General features: G+C 42.1%; 1 protein-coding gene across 11 annotated transcripts in view; it reads right to left on the bottom strand.

Moving 5' to 3' along the window:
• The window catches only part of TPK1 (thiamin pyrophosphokinase 1), a 245844-nt gene that overhangs the window by 191202 nt on the left and 38800 nt on the right, over positions 1–15842 (bottom strand). For 10 of the 11 annotated variants that reach the window (XR_792765.3, XM_010708246.3, XM_019613666.2 and 7 more), the window contains exon 2: positions 8566–8640. The exons of the other annotated variant lie outside the window; for it this stretch is intronic. Coding sequence is in view for 9 of the 10 variants with exons in the window: in XM_010708246.3 (XP_010706548.1) it covers positions 8566–8640 (75 nt within the window). In the remaining variant the exon portion in view is untranslated. The remainder of the gene's footprint in view (positions 1–8565; positions 8641–15842) is intronic. 11 annotated transcript variants of the gene reach the window in all.

Raw genomic sequence — 15842 nt, 5'->3', positions numbered from 1 at the left:
TTATGCTCTTGGTTTGGATCATGAGGAATGAATGCACGGTCACGTAATATTTTCACCACAGTGCATTCTCTCAAATAATGAATGCCTTTTTCCATGTCAGTCCATTTCTTTTTCTCAGGCATCAGATCGTCTTTGAAGGGGCATCTTTCTCTTATGGCCAATAGCATTCACTACCAGAGAGTGGAGGTCTCATATTGACATGTACTAATACCTCTGTCAATGGCTGAGTCGCTATCAATGCTGCCCAGTTGGCAAGCTTCTCTACTATCTAGCAACACACTGTTGGCACCATTGTCCCAACACTGAAGTAACCAGGTGACAATAGGTTCATTTGGTTGGCGTGAAAAGTCTTTTCTCAAACATCAAATTTAAGTCATTTTCAGAGGTTGAGTGATAATGGTGACGATGTCTCCCTCACCTACTGCTCTTTCAGGACTTGTAGTTACCTTCCTGGCCATTGGTAACCATGATCTCATTGGAGGTCTCTGCCCTCTCTCTGGATCCCCTGAATCTCTGAGCTACTCTTCTGAACCTAGGGACCTTCTTTCTCTACTTTCTTCTCCTCTTTCTTCCATTCTAAATGGAAATTTCAATTTCCATCATCTTACAGCAGTAACTGACACTGATTCTCGTGCCTCCTGTGGTTGATTAGGTTGGTCACTTTCAACGTTCCAGCTCAGCTCAGAGCCTGTCTTATTTGGCTAGGAGGAGATCTCGTTCAGCTTTGAGGATTACTCATTGAGCTTGAATGTAGGCTCATTCGGTTTGGAGACTGATTAGTTTGAACTGGAAGGCGTCTCACTCAATTTGGAGGGCGTCTCACTTGGACTGAAAGATGTCTCGTTTGGACTGGAGGGTGTCCCACTGAGATTGGAGATTCTTTCTCTCAGTTTGGAGATCTTTCCTTTTGACTTAGAGTTTTTTCTTCTTGTCACAGAGACGATTTGGAGATTCCCTTTCCTAACTAGGAGACTCTCTTTCTTGCCTAGGAGATTCTGCCTCTCGGTTTGGACTCTCTCCTGGAAACTCTCCCTTTCGGTGTGGAGACTCTCCCTTTCTGTTTGGAGAATCTCTCACTCAATTTCAGAAACTCTCTCCCTCTCTGGGATAGAATTGAATAAGGTCTGATAAGCATAAGCCAGGCCCCAAATAATTTATGCCTCCTTAGATCTGTCTGAGCTGCAACATCGCTGTCTCAAATATCTGCCTAGGCTCTCAGGATCTTGCAGGTGTTCAGAAGCAAAGTCCCATGACACCAAGGATGTCCATCTCCCCCAGCATGAGAAAGATGCAGAGCTCTTGCAGCGGCTCCAGAGGAGGGCCACAAAGGCAGAGGGCTGGAGCTCCTCTCCTATGGAGAAGGGTTGAGGGAACCGGGCTTGTTTAGCTTGGAGAAGAGAAGGCTCGGGGGAGACCTCATTGTGGCCTTCCAGTACTTGGAGGGAGCGTATAAACAGGAGGGGGAATGGCTGTTTATGAGGGTGGACAGTGATAGGACAAGGCGGAATGGTTTTAAACTGAGACAGGGGAGGTTTAGGTTGGATATTAGGAGGAAGTTTTTCACCCAGAGGGTGGTGAGGCACTGGAACAGGTTGCCCAAGGAGGCTGTGGATGCCCCATCCCTGGAGGCATTCAAGGCCAGGCTGGATGTGGCTCTGGGCAGCCTGGTCTGGTGGTTGGCAACCCTGCACATAACAGGGGTTGAAACTAGATGATCACTGTGGTCCTTTTGAACCCAGGCCATCCTATGGTTCTATAATTTTCACAAAACAGTAAGCCGACCTTGACAGAAAAGATGCCTTACAGTAAAGACACTATTTAAAATCCAATAGTAACTTCATTGTAAAAAGATACTGATAGAGATGGTAATTTAAAAAAAAAATCAATTTATGGATAAGCACTCACAACAGATGTAGTGTCAGAAAATACCTGAAGAGGACCTAAAGGAAGTTTAAATTTGGGTCTGCTCTCAGCTATTTAAAAATACAGACTTCCAAAAATAAAGAGCTGAAATTTCTATGGTGAGCAAAATATTTTCCTTTTTCTCTACTTCTTCCATATTCACAATCTACAAAATGTCGTAAAATCTCTATGTATAAAAGAAGTGGCTGAGAGAGCAGCATAGTAAGGAGACATAACTAGACCCCAAATTCCTTAACTGAAAGCAATGGCCCATGGAAGAGACTATTTTGAGGAATACTCAAAAAACAACAGACATTACAGTCTTAAAGATTTTGAAACAGAAGGGACTGACACAATCTTATCTCCTTCCTGTCTGTTCATCCAGCATTAAATAAGCATTCTGCAAGTCAGTATTCAGTCAGCCTACTCCAGAAGGATTTTGGTACTCTATCCCACTAAGCAGTCAGGGACATTTTGTAATATTAATGGCTGTAAGAGATTATTCTTTTGCATCATTGTCTCAAAGTTTGCTTAGGACACAGATGAACAAGTCCAAGCATGTCCTGGTCAAGGGCTGAGAAATCCTTTGTCTGGAGAATACTGATGGACAAGCCCTGGGCAAGGGTTGTAAAATCCTTTGTCTGAGGGACACAGACAGACAAGGCCAGGGGCAACAGGAGAGAGATAAGCCACAGACTAATGGCCAGGAAGCAGCCTTTTCTGTGGGCTTATCTCGAGGAAGATGGCCATCTCAGGGGGTACAGCACATGACTTACCCAAGCGCCTAGGAATGCCATGCTGGCAGAAGAAGAAGGATAAAAAGGGGACCTACAACCATGAGGATACATTTCTGACAACAGATTCCTCACGAAGAAGAAGAGGTTTTCTGACAACAAATTCCTCACAACCTGAGACCTGCATGCTGAAGAACAAGAAGGTGTCTGGTATCAGAAGCCTCACAAGCCTGCATGCTGACGGACTCTCCTGGGCCTGCTACCTGAGTCCTGCTGTTTCCTCCCGGATTGGCTCTGCGACTTCCTCCTGGTACCCGCTAGCTGCCCAAGGCCGGCCACGCTGCTGCTGCTCTCCCCCTGCTGCTTTTGCCTCGGACCATCGGAACGGCGTGCAACAGGACCACTGCTGAATCCTGGTGGCGACTATCCCCACTTCATGCAATTCTTGCTTCTTTCCTATCTTTTCTATCACCCACTTTCCCTTCTCCATCATCCTAATTCATAATAGTCGTCGTCCTCCCCTTTCCCATCTCCCTGATTAAGATCTGTAATAAACTGGTTGGACCAACATTTGAACCATTGCTTCTTAATGTCATGCTAGGTATACGTATATCAAAGAACCTCCTCTCCCTATAATTTGGAGCAAGACAACATTTATGAGCAGAAAAAGATTGTTCTTTTGAGAAAGGCACAGTGGTTAATGTGTCACAGCTGTGGAAAAGATTGAAAAATACCCATGGACACATTTTCTTATCATAATGCACAAGTGTAATAGCCTTGTTCTTCAGTTAAGCAGCATTAGACTAATCAATATTTTAATTCTGTAGCTGGATTTAGCAGTAAGCCCATGGACACAAGAACATTCAGCCAGAAGTTAAATGAAAACTAAGGAAAAAAACTACTGTAATACATCTTTCCCCACTAGGAAATTGAAAATGCTATTTAACAGCACTCTAGTATTTCTGCATGCAAATAGAGCATGGATGGGCACTTCATCAAATTACTGTAGAACACTGTCATATTACTACAATTCTTGAAATAATTGCATTTTTTTAAGCATAACTTTTTGTTCTTTACAGTTACTTCTGTCAGCGTTTCAAAAATGGAAAGTACTCCACAGCACAAAGCCAACTAGTATCCTGCCATCAAGTGAGGACATGCAGCCATCTCTGGACCATTTGAGCACCACAGCTTTTAAGGGCAGTGCTTTCAGAAACAAGAAACAGGTTCAGGTCCTGAAATTGAGAAAAATCTTACACAGAAGAGGTCTTAGTATTGTAGTAATATCGCCCCTTACATAGGGAGACATAAAAAAAAAAAGAACCACACAGATAAATTTGCAATTAATAGACAATAATGAAATTCTTGGCATAAGTAATTGTTTTTGTTTTTTTTTTTTATTAAAAAAAAAATTAAAGAGCAGATTCAAAATCTTGGGAACTTCCATTTATTTTCCATAAAACTTACTTTTTTTTCAGCCACTAAAACATGAACTTCAGTATTTTCCAACTTAACACAGAAACAATGTCAGACATTCAACAAAGTAATTTCAGTTAAAGATGTATTTACATTTAGAACCACTTACAAAGTAGCACTACAAAGAAATGTAAGCAAGATATCTTTCCCGTACTATTTTTTGGGGGAATAAGGAAATAAATTGGAATCAACAAATGCTCCTGAAATAGACATGGAATGGCTTGGTTTGGAAGGGACCTCAAAAATCATCTAGTTCCAACCCCTCTGAAGTAGGCAAGGCTGCCAACCACTAGTCTCAAGTTGCCCAGAATCCAATCCATCATGACATTGAACACTGCCAGGGATGGGGCATCCACAACCTCTCCAGGCAGCCTGTTCCAGAACCTCAACATCCTCTCTGCAGAAGAACTTCCCCCTAACATCTAATCTAAACTCTCCCCTCCTTCAATTTAAAACCATTTCTCCTTGTCCTATCACTATCTACCCATGTAAGAAGTTGATTTCCCTCCTGATCATAATCTTTAAAATTTTGGAAGGCTGCAATGAGGTCTCCCTGGAGCCTTCTCTTCTCCACGCTGAACAAGCCAAGTTCCCCCAGCCAGTTTTCATAGGAGAGGTGCTCCAGTCACCCTCTGATCATCCCTGTGGCCTTCTCTGGACCGTCTCCAAAACCTCCATATCTTTCCAAAGGTCCCTCGAACTGGACACAGTATTCCACATTGGGCATCATGAGGGCAGAGTAGAGGGACAATCACCTCCTTCACTCCACTGGGCACAAGAAGTGATGATCAGGATAGGATGAAGGTAAGGTCTCAACTGAATCTTGTCTTCCTTATAGGTTCCTCCTAGACACAAAAATGCACACCTCAATGGGACAAATTAATAAGAGCCCATTCTCTTCCACGTATTTTCCACCGTGAGGATAAGGACTGTGAGGAAAGTCATACAACTTCCTTCACTAAGAATGGCTACACTAATAGATACAATCAGAGAACTTTTGAAGGACTTGACTGATGCTCCCAGACTTATTTACTCACAGTCTACTCTCAGTCCTCTTTATCTGACTTATCCTCCTACATTCAGTTTCTTCATATCAGCTTCACTTATCATGAGACTGTTTTCCTTCATCTGTTCCCCTTTAGTGACATACTGTCTGCAATTTCTCTACTACACCCTACAGAATAAATCCTTCAGTAAACTACGGGTGTTTTCTACCATTTTACACTGCTCTCTCCTTTTGTGTAATATCCTTCTCCAACATTTAATACATCCTGCCTTTTGGACAGTGCTATCTAATATTAGAAGTTGATGACTGTACCTGACACAAAAATAAGAGGATGTAGCCTGGTCAACTGTTTTAATAAATATTAAAAAAAATAATAGTAATCATGGTAATCTTGCACATCTTCACTATTGTCACTTAGCCATCTTCTACAGTTAAAGTGGTAAAAACTACTAAATATCTCCTGTAAGCAAAGAATTTGTCATCCACGAAGTACGGGAAAGGAAGTAGTGTGGTTTTGTGATTTTTTTTGTTGTCAATATTCCACATAATAACATCATGTAAAGCAGTGGGAGTTAAAGAGTTCATGTTCTGGTTCTGTGGACTGTCTCTTTTGGGTGTTTGGTTCTCAGGAGGGAGGGGAGGAGCAGCATTCCCCAGAGGACTTCATGCCCAGAGGAAGAAAGGTGGAGGTCCTGGCAGGTCACGAGTCTGCCTCTCTCCCTCAATTTGTTCACAGCGGAGAAGCACATGCTCCCTATGTGGTCTATAGAGTAAGGCCTGCTTTGGACACTCTCTCCCTCACTTTTTTTTTTTTATTTGTTGGCCTCAATTCCAATTGTATTATGCTGTATTGTATTATCTTGCATTCCGAGATCATATTTAGTAAATTAATGTTCCTCCTCAGATTGTTGTCACTGCTCTGTTTTTGGTCCCATCTACTATCTCCCTTCCTTTTCCCCTTCTCCCCTCTCCAAAGGTGCAGGCCTATGAGTCCCCTGTCTCATTAGTCACAAGGCTGGCCCAGCTTGGCCTGTAAACCGTAAATGTTTTTTCTCTCTTTCCTTCTTTTCCAGGCCTATGGATCTGCTGTCCTCTGTCACGGACATAGATAGAGGTAACTCTGTGACAGGAAGCTCATGCGCATTTGCACAGATTGAAATAATACTTTTCAAAGTATGTCTAAAAATAGATTTCATACAAGCCTGTTAAAAACAAAGGCTAATTAGCTGCAACCACTTTTCTTGAAGTCAAGCAAAGTTACATCTGGAATTATTTTAGCCCACATTTTATCAACAATTTTTTTCCTTTAAAAACAAACAAACAAACAAAACAAAACAAAAAAAACCTCAAGGCACATCACACCTTCATTTTTCTTGATGCTAAAGTGACAGGACTAGGGAAAAAAATTAAGGGACACTGAAGAAGCAACTTACTTGAAGATAACACTTCTGCCTCAGTATACTGTACTGAGTATAACAAGATTGCAGTAACTTTAAAAAGTTGGTCAGTATTTTCTGTTTTTTTCCCCTTGCACTTTTCTCTCTTTTTACCTGATTTGTGTAGCTGCATCTTGTGGATCAACAGCCAGTGTTTCTTTCTCATTACTTGCACACATTAGAATTTCTGTGAGACCTCAAGCTGCTGATCTGGCACGGTTCCTGAGGATGTTTCATTTTTTCAGAACATCTTTCACTTTGTATACTAAAATGCCCAGGGCCTCCTAATCCCACAGCAGTCTACAGGGACTCCTCAAGAACCAAGGTCCAGGAGGCACAAGACTGCTGACACCTCCAGTAAACAGCAGTCAGATATTAACAGAATCTTGCCCTGCATTCAAAGCTGAGGCTTAGTTACTAAAGCTGAGATGTCTTCAAAAAAAAAAAAACATTTTAGGTTCACTATGTTACTACCTTCCTTTTTCATTTTTCCTTTGACAGAAAATATCCACCTCTCTCTTGAGGCAACCTACCAACAAAAGTTCTATCAGCTTAAATAGGACTTCTGCTCCTAACTTTTCCAGACACTTTGAAAAAACTATATGCATGACCAGTATACTTGCAATGCAGATATGCTCAGAGGAAAGGAACGCATGGCAGTATACTCAAGCAAGACATTCTGTAGTCCACCCAATGTTATTCAACTTCTCATCCCAATCCCTCGCTGAACTAGTATGGTTTAGGATCCATCAGTGTTACAGTAAGAAGCACTCCACACTCTGCTCAAGTTTGATGGCAAGAGGAACATCTAAAACTCCAAAGGACAGACAAAAAAAGTCTGGTTTAACAAAACAGAGCACAGAAATACTGCCATTCTATGACTAGCATGGTTTGCTGTCTGTTTTCCAACCTCAGCACTCAAAACAGGAAGGGAGGGAAGCTGGGACAAATTAATAAGGTCATAACATTCTTCCTTCTTTCAATATTTAATACAGAATATGTAATTTCAGTGCATCTTCTGAAGTAAAAAAAATACCTAAAATCACACCTTGAAGACTCCTCAAATACACATGACTGTCCTTTCACTGAGTATTTCTGGAGGACAGTGCAGGTCAAGAACAGCCTGTCTGGGGTACAGCACTCATTCAGAAGCTTTGAATCATCCTGTGCAATTCTCCTTTCTTTTCTCCCTTCTGTGTCTAGACAGGCACCTACTTGGGCTTTCCTGGAATTAGATGGCACAAATACATCTTCCTAACTTCATATCTTACTCCATTTCCTTCCTGCCTACAGTGAAATCAAACAGCTCTATCTGCCCCAGTTAGTTAGAAGGAATCCCTCTGCAAGGTTTCCAGATTGGTAACAAGTTAGAGAAATCTCCTGTCATTTGACACAAAGTTGTGAAGGACTACATTTTTGCACGGGAGAAATTAATAGCTCCAGTTTTTTTAAGATTTATTTCTTCCCACACAATGTCAGTAAATCTGCAGCTATCATGACAGAGACGATGACTAGCACAGCACATTAAGCAAAAGGGTAGTGACATTTGATTTGCATTATTTCTGGCATGCACACAAATCCCCACATTTTACAACATAATATCAATATACTTCATTTTATTTTGATTAAAAGTTACATCTTTCACTGATGACCTTTAAAGAATGCTTGCTTCCAGACACTTAGAGGTACCATTGATATACTATACTTTGTCATCAAAACAATGATCATTCCTCAGATGCCTCTGAAAAGCTACAGAACCTTTCACAGAGCAGCTCATAAAATTCCCACTGATGTAAGCAATACAGAGAAGATGTAAATACAGAATTTGCATCAGCTCGCTCACTGCATTCAGCAACGAGGGGCACATTCTGCCAATCCACACATTTACTGGAAGGTTGCCCTAGTTAGAGGATATTGCCACAACGCAATTCAACAGACATTAAGTTTATTAGCTGGGTGGCAGCCAAGTAAATTAGCAAATTATATAAATGTATATGTAAGTTATTCTCACCTTTGCTCCACAGGCAATGAAAATGACTTCTGTTGAAAGGCTGGTTCAGAATCAGAAGGCAAAACTTCAACTTTCCTGTAAGATAAATGTTGACTCCTATGAGTAAGAATACTGATTTTTCCCATCCTTTTTGCTGCATTTCAGTCTCAGAGAAACTCCTCTTGTTTTCTTGCTTCTTAGGTTTCATCTTTTTCAAGATAAAGAAACTTCCAGAATGTCATTAGATACCTTTTACTTTGCAAGGTTTTACTGACAAACTTTTCATTTACAAGAGACTGTCATACACTGAAGGCCACACTTAACAGGACTGCCCATCAGTACAGCTCTACCATTTAATCTCCTGCTTGTTGGTGTCACCTGGATACAGCATTAGCTGATACATTTCCATGTCCTCTGCTAACAGCTAGGATTTGGCTAGCTCTGAAGTTGTTTCTAATTTAGGTTCAATAATCCATTTCCCAGTGGAATGCAGAACTCTTAGGGATATCAGTGGCTTCTGTATGTACATTTTCCTATCATCTAGAAGCTCTAATCATCATGGTACATCCACTGTGGCAGATGCTTGACAAATGCAGAACAAAAGGTCAAGACCAAGGAGCTTAAAATCAAGGTTAGTAAAAGCAAAAGCAAACTTTAGCCCATGTTATCTAAGTGATATCACAGAGAAAAGTCTCACTGGTTTTCCTGGTGACCTGAACTCCATTAGTCTGAACCAGATCCAAAAGCATCCTGCCCTTAGCAGTATGTCCACTGTGAAGAACCAAAATAAATCTACAAATAGAAAGACTTAAAATACTGCACACTGTGGCTTCGAAGAGTAAATACACACCCTGCCTTATTACAGTTCCTTCTGCTGGGATTTGTCTTATATAACTTCCTAATTATGTTATCATATAGGGATACCAGTTTCTTCTGGAGCTTCATATCCTTAAACAATCAGGTTAATGAAGCAGTATTTGGTTATGTGAAGCTACGGTAACAGAAAAAAGAAAACCTCCATCACTATAAAGTCTTGCAGATTTTTGAGCAGGAGGCAGAAAGGCTAAAGGTATAGTAAGGGCTGGTAAAGATAAGGTAAAGCTTAAGCCAGAACTTAGGTAGGGCAAATAAAGGTGTTGAAATTCTTGAATGTGAAGGAACACCTTTGAATGAGGGTGGGGAAGAGACAATACTTAAAATCATGAATGGGAGCAAGAAGTGAGGACCAGGACACCGGAGTGCTACTATTTTGTATATCACTTTTAGGGTTCCCCCAGTGATGTCTTCTATTCCTCAGTTCTCTTACCTGTAAAACAGAAGTAACAATGCAGTTCTCCAGTAGTGCAGAGATACAGTACTGACGACTTAGATTCCTGGGGTACATAAGGCCTAGCACTGCTACCCGGGTGAGAGAAGGTACTGTCCCTCTTTGTTCTGTGCAGGTGCGGACACACCTTGAACACTGTGTGCAGTTTTGGAACATAAAACTATTACAACATTCAAAGGAGGACTACAAAGATAGGGAATGGTCTAGAGGGCAACACGAATGAGGAGTGGCTGAGGTCACTCAGTTTGTTCAGCGCAAAGACGAGGGGAGTGAGAAGAGGCATGATGGCAGCCTACAGCTTCCTCATGAGGTGAGCAGAGGGGAAGGCACTAAACTCTTCTTTTTGATGACAACAGGATCTGAGAGAATGGCATGGAACTGCACCAGAGGAAGGTTGGGATGTCAGGCATTCTCCAGGCTCACGGCCCCAAGCTGTCAGAGTTCAAGACACATTTGACAATGCTCTCAAATACAGGGTTTGAATTCTGGGTGGTTTTCTGTGTAGAGCCACGAGTTGGACTCGATGGACCTCATGGGTCCCTTCCAGCTCAGTATGTGCTATGATAATTTCTACTTCCACACAAAAAAATCTACGTGTTTACCACGTACACACACACACAAAACTTCTGTGTGTTCCTTTCAAATACCTTCTCTAAGTCCTACACTTGCCTCTCTGCCAACATCGTTCATCTTATAATTAATTAGTGGAATAAATTTACTTTGATAAGGATGAATGGGTCAGAGAACCAAGTAAACAAAGGAGAGCGAGAAAACCTTTTTCTTTGCTTAGTCTGAACAGTTTTGCCTCACCCTTGAACTTAAAGAGAAATGTAGAAAACAATACATTCAAAACAAGTGCCAATTTCCAGCTGCCTCACAAAATAAGACCTCAGCAGCAGCTTAAGAAAGGCTGCCATCTCCTTCTATTACGTTTAATCATCTAGTGGTGCCCTTCTCAGAAAACAAAATCACAAGTTCTTACACTGATACAATCCAAATAAGACATGGGTGCTGTAAACTTGTTCCTGCTACTGAATCACATATGGCATTTCTGTGTTTCATTTAAGCCCTTCAGCATATGGAAATGCAGAAGATTTTACCTCTTGTTGCACTTTAGGAGGACTCTTGCTAGATATGGTTAAGATATGGTTTCGAAGTCAGAGTCCTGGTTGTAGGTGTCCACACTGGAACTTCAAAGGCTGATTTTCCAAGTTGATGCTTCCAAGAGTTCCCAGTGGAGCCTGTAAAGGCTGCTGATTCTTATCTGTTCTGTTGCCGTAAAGAGCTAGATGTCCCCAGAACAAAACAACTATGAGGGTTTTTGTTTCTTTCTTTCTTTTTTAGCAAAGTCATGGATTGCAGAAGGGTAGAAATATAAAATAATTTTTCTCCTGCTTTTAGAAAAAGGGAACATGCTTGTCATTTCAAACTACTGCAGTTGATGCGTGATAAAATGCTACTGATGCTACCAAAATGAGACCAAATATCAATATTTTAATGGTGCTCACTGAGCTAATGCAAAGTTTGTGTAATGCAAAGCAAACAAGGACACAGCCCTTGGCAGATTCAAAACAGTAATAAAATTGGACTGCAGTAATTTACAACCACTACCTTCAAAGCTATTAAGAAGCTGGAACTGCTGATGTCAAATATCATGTCAATGGATGGAATATGCAGTATACATTACTCTGAGAAAACCTGGTAAGAGCTCACTTTGCCAGTGCTCTGAGCACTCTACTGCTTATTCCTTTGAAAACAAATTTACTTTAAGACCACTTATCTTTAAAGCCCTTAACAAATTAGGAAGCAGCTATCTCCAGAGCTGCCTACCCTATTCAATAAAGACAATTATCAATCTGACTCAACTACTGACAAAATTGTGCACAGTTTGGACTAATGGGAAAGAGAATTCTGCAAGCAAGAATTCAGCAGTAAAACGTAACTTGCCCCCAAACCTGGCTATCTACACTGAAGAAGCTTTTGTTGGCTTTTTCTTAGAGGTAGAACAAGTTGGTCCCTTGCACAGCTTCATCAATTTTTAGTGTAAATTTCTCTTTCATTATGTAATTCTCTTGCAGCTTTTTGTGGAGTGAGCAAATTCAGCCACCTACAGCACAAGCAGAAAAGAGTAAATTCCTCCATACAATGACTCCAGATTATTTTTGATATTTACATCAACATGGGAATTTCCAGTCTCATCGACCTCTTGTCCTAGCTGCTGCATTTACATTTTGCAGTCTTGCATGCATAACTTACAGACATAACAGGTGCACAACTACATCAATAGCCAGTTATATGCAAAAAAATATAATTAAGAAAAACTGTTCATCTCAGCCATAGTCTTCTAGTAGTTTTGGAAAACTCTCAATCTTTGGATAAAGCTGGATTATTTTAATCCTGCTGCAACACAAAGAGCTGCTTCCTTACTTTTCAAGGTTGCAAATCAACCAACAATTCCTTTGTGTTTCTCTGGGACAGCCAGTGATCAAACTCATTCCTTCTGAAAACTGTTAGTTCCCCTCTTTTCTACTTCTATTCAGCTGCACTCTTTGACAAAGCTTTTCTCATTGTTGCTTAGAAAGGATTTAGCCTACGTAGTGTCTTTAATTCAGTCACAAGAATTCTAGTAGGTTTTAGAGCACTCATTTACTCTTCTAAAAGCCTTTGTGGCTTCTTTCTGTCATACTATACTCATCTAGCTATTCAATACATACATATATAAAATATCATTATGCATTTTTATTGGTGTCCCCTTGTCACATGCCAGTCTTCAAGCCATTTGTCTGCCACAATAATATTCAAAAGGTGTATATATTCTTAAATGCAACGTTTTGCCTGGTAGCCAGTAAGGCAATATATGCCTCTTCCTTGCTTCCCTTCAATTTTAGAATAATATCTCTAGAAGCCACTCTGCACACTCAGAGCCTTCTGGCTACTGAATTTTCAGGTGAAAAAAAATCTTTAATTACTTCAGATGAAGAAGCCTTTAGGAAAAAACTCCGCTAGATGCTTTATTCGTGAAATGAAGTGAGCAACCCCAGTAAACTTGTGCTAAGATACCAGATCGTGCCTCAAGGTGCTAACAAAATACAACTCCCACATCCCGACTTCAAAAAGGACCTGCTAGGCAATATTTTTTGTGTTTTACTGCTTGCCTGTAGAAGAGCCATTCCTCACACTTCCAGTTATCAGCCAAGAATCTTCCCCAAAGAGAGGCAAAGAGAAGAAAAAGAAATAGAGAGAATGGAGGCAGAAGTATTTTGCCACTAGAAAAGTATTTCATGAATTTAACATAGGTAAACAGCTGAAAGACAGTTAAACATTTTCAGAAAATTCCTGCATTTGTTGAAATACAGCTAAATATTTATCAAGATCCTTGCAAAAGATGCTGCAGAGACTTGTGAATTTCTGATCACATACATGAGATCAGATATATAACAAACTTCTGAGCAAAAAGCTCAAAATGACCCCTCGGAAAATTCGGAAAAACCATTCTGCTCTTCAATGGCACCCAGTGGAGGACTTTCTTGAATCGCAAAATTTCGAATTTTAGATAGGCATTAAGAGAGCAACTTGAGCACTAACAAGGCTAAAGGTATTCTTGGCTACATTGGGCAAAGTATCACCGGCACATCAGTAGAGGTGATCCTTTCCACCTTCAGCACTGGTGAGGCTGCATCTGGAGTGCTATGTCCACTTCTGGGTTCCCTATACAAGAGAGACATGGACATACTGCAGACATTCCAGTGAAGGGCTACCAACAGCATGAACTGGAGCACCTCTCCTATGAGGGGAGGCTAAGAGAGCTAGGACTGTTCAACTGGACACAATGCCAATAAATCCCTGAAGAGAGGGTGCAATCAGGACATGGTCAGGCTCTTTCCAATAGAGCCCCTTGCCAGGGCATTAGGTGATGGGCACAAGCTGGCATAAAGGAGGTTACCTCTGACTTATCAGGAAACATTTCTGTGCTTTGTGGGTGGCGGAGCCCCAGTATGTGCTGCCCAGAAAGGCTATGGGGTCTCCTTATTGGAGATCTTAAAAGCCACCTGGATGTGAGCCTGGGACCATACCTGAGCAGGGGTTGGAGCAGATGGGCCCAGAGGTCTCTTCCAGTCTAATCTACTCTGTAAAGAGCATAGGTATTTTGCTGCAATTGCCTCATTCTAAGTATACACACTAAATATTAAGCATATATATTGTGTTTTGCAGACATTTTCTGAGATAATAAATGATCTAAGTTTGAAAACAATCACAAAATCACAGAACTGTAGAGTTTGGATGAGACCTCTAGAAAACATCTAGTCCATCCCTCCTTCTAAAACAGATTCCCCAGATTCCCTAGAGTATATCTTTTGGAAGAGCAAACTTTAAGACGTTTAATGGATTATTGGCCAAGATCCCCTCGGATACTGTACTTAAAGACAATGATGTTGAGGAGAGCTGGCTATTCTTCAAGGATGCCTTTCTGAGAGCACAAGAGCTCTTCATTCCTCTGAATAAGAAAGCAGGCAGAGGAGGTAGGAAACCGGCATGGCTCAGGCAAAGACCTACTAGGCACACTGAGAGCAAAGAAAGGTGCGTACAAGCTCTAGAAACAAGAGCGTGTCACCTGGGAAGAATACAGGCATGCCATCCGGACTTGCAGACATGGGATCAGGAAAGCCAAGGCGCAGGCGGAACTGAACTTGGCGAGGAATGTGAAAAACAACAGGAAGACTTTCTACAGGTACATTGGCCAGAAGAGATAGGTCAAAGCGAGTGTAGCTCCTTTGGTAAATGTAAAAGGAGAACTGGCTTCAACAGACGAAGAGAAGGCTGAGGTACTGAATGAGTTTTTTGCCTCAGCCTTCACTGGCGGCCAGGATTCCAGTACTTCTCACGTCCTTGAGCTCTGCATCCCTAAACTTCTAGGTGGGGACCGGGGTGATAAATCTGTGAGTCTGTGAGGAAAGAGCAAGTCCGAGACCTCCTCATAAGACTGAATGTCTACAAGTCTCTGGGGCCAGATGGTGTGCAGCCCAGGGTTCTGAAGGAGCTAGCTGAGGTGGTTCCCGAGCCGCGCACCATCATATTTAAAAAGTCATGGCTGTCAGGTGAAGTCCCGGATGACTGGAGGAAGGGTCTCGTCACTCCCATTGACAAGAAAGGGAGCAAGGAGGACCCAGGGAACAACAGGCCGCTGAGTCTCACCTCTGTGCCTGGGAAGATCATGCAGCAGATCCTCCTGGATGACATGCTTGATCAGATGAGGAATGGGCATGAGATCCAAGACAGCCAGCACGGCTTCACGAGGGGAAGGTATTGCTTGACCAATCTGCTGGCCTTCTATGCTGGAGTGACGGCATCGGTGGACAAGGGAAAGGCGACCGATGTCATTTACCTGGACTTGAGCAAGGCCTTTGACATGGTTCCCCACCACATCCTTATCTCCAGATTGGAGGGATGTGGATTTGATGGGTGGACCAGTTAATGGATAAGAAACTGGTTGAAAGGCCGCAGACAGAGGGTGGTCATCAATAGCTCTCTGTCCAGGTGGAGGCCGGTAACGAGTGGCGTCCCCCAGGGTCTGTCTTGGGACCGGTGCTCTTTAACATCTTTATCAATGACATCGATGACGGAATCTAGTGCACCCTCAGCAAGTTTGCTGATGACACCAAGCTGAGTGGTGCGGTTGACACGGTGGAAGGAAGGGATGCCATTCAGAGGGACCTCAACAGGCTTGAAAGGTGGGCCTGGGTGAACCTAATGAGGTTCAACACAGCAAAGTGCAAGGTCTGGCACTTGGGCCGGAGGAATCCCAGCTGAAAGGAGCAGTCCTTGAGAGCACTCCTGCAGAGAAGGACCTGGGGGGTCCTGATGGATGAGAAACTTAACATGAGCCAGCAGCGTGCTCTTGCAGCTCAGAAAGCAAATGGTACCCTGGGCTCCATCAGAAGAGGGGTGGCCAGCAGGGACAGGGAGGTGATTG

This window comes from Meleagris gallopavo, chromosome 3 (genome assembly GCF_000146605.3).
Source record: "Meleagris gallopavo isolate NT-WF06-2002-E0010 breed Aviagen turkey brand Nicholas breeding stock chromosome 3, Turkey_5.1, whole genome shotgun sequence".
Classification (NCBI taxonomy): domain Eukaryota; kingdom Metazoa; phylum Chordata; class Aves; order Galliformes; family Phasianidae; genus Meleagris; species Meleagris gallopavo.
Note: the sequence above shows the minus strand (reverse complement) of the source record. Positions and strands in the feature narration are given on the sequence as shown.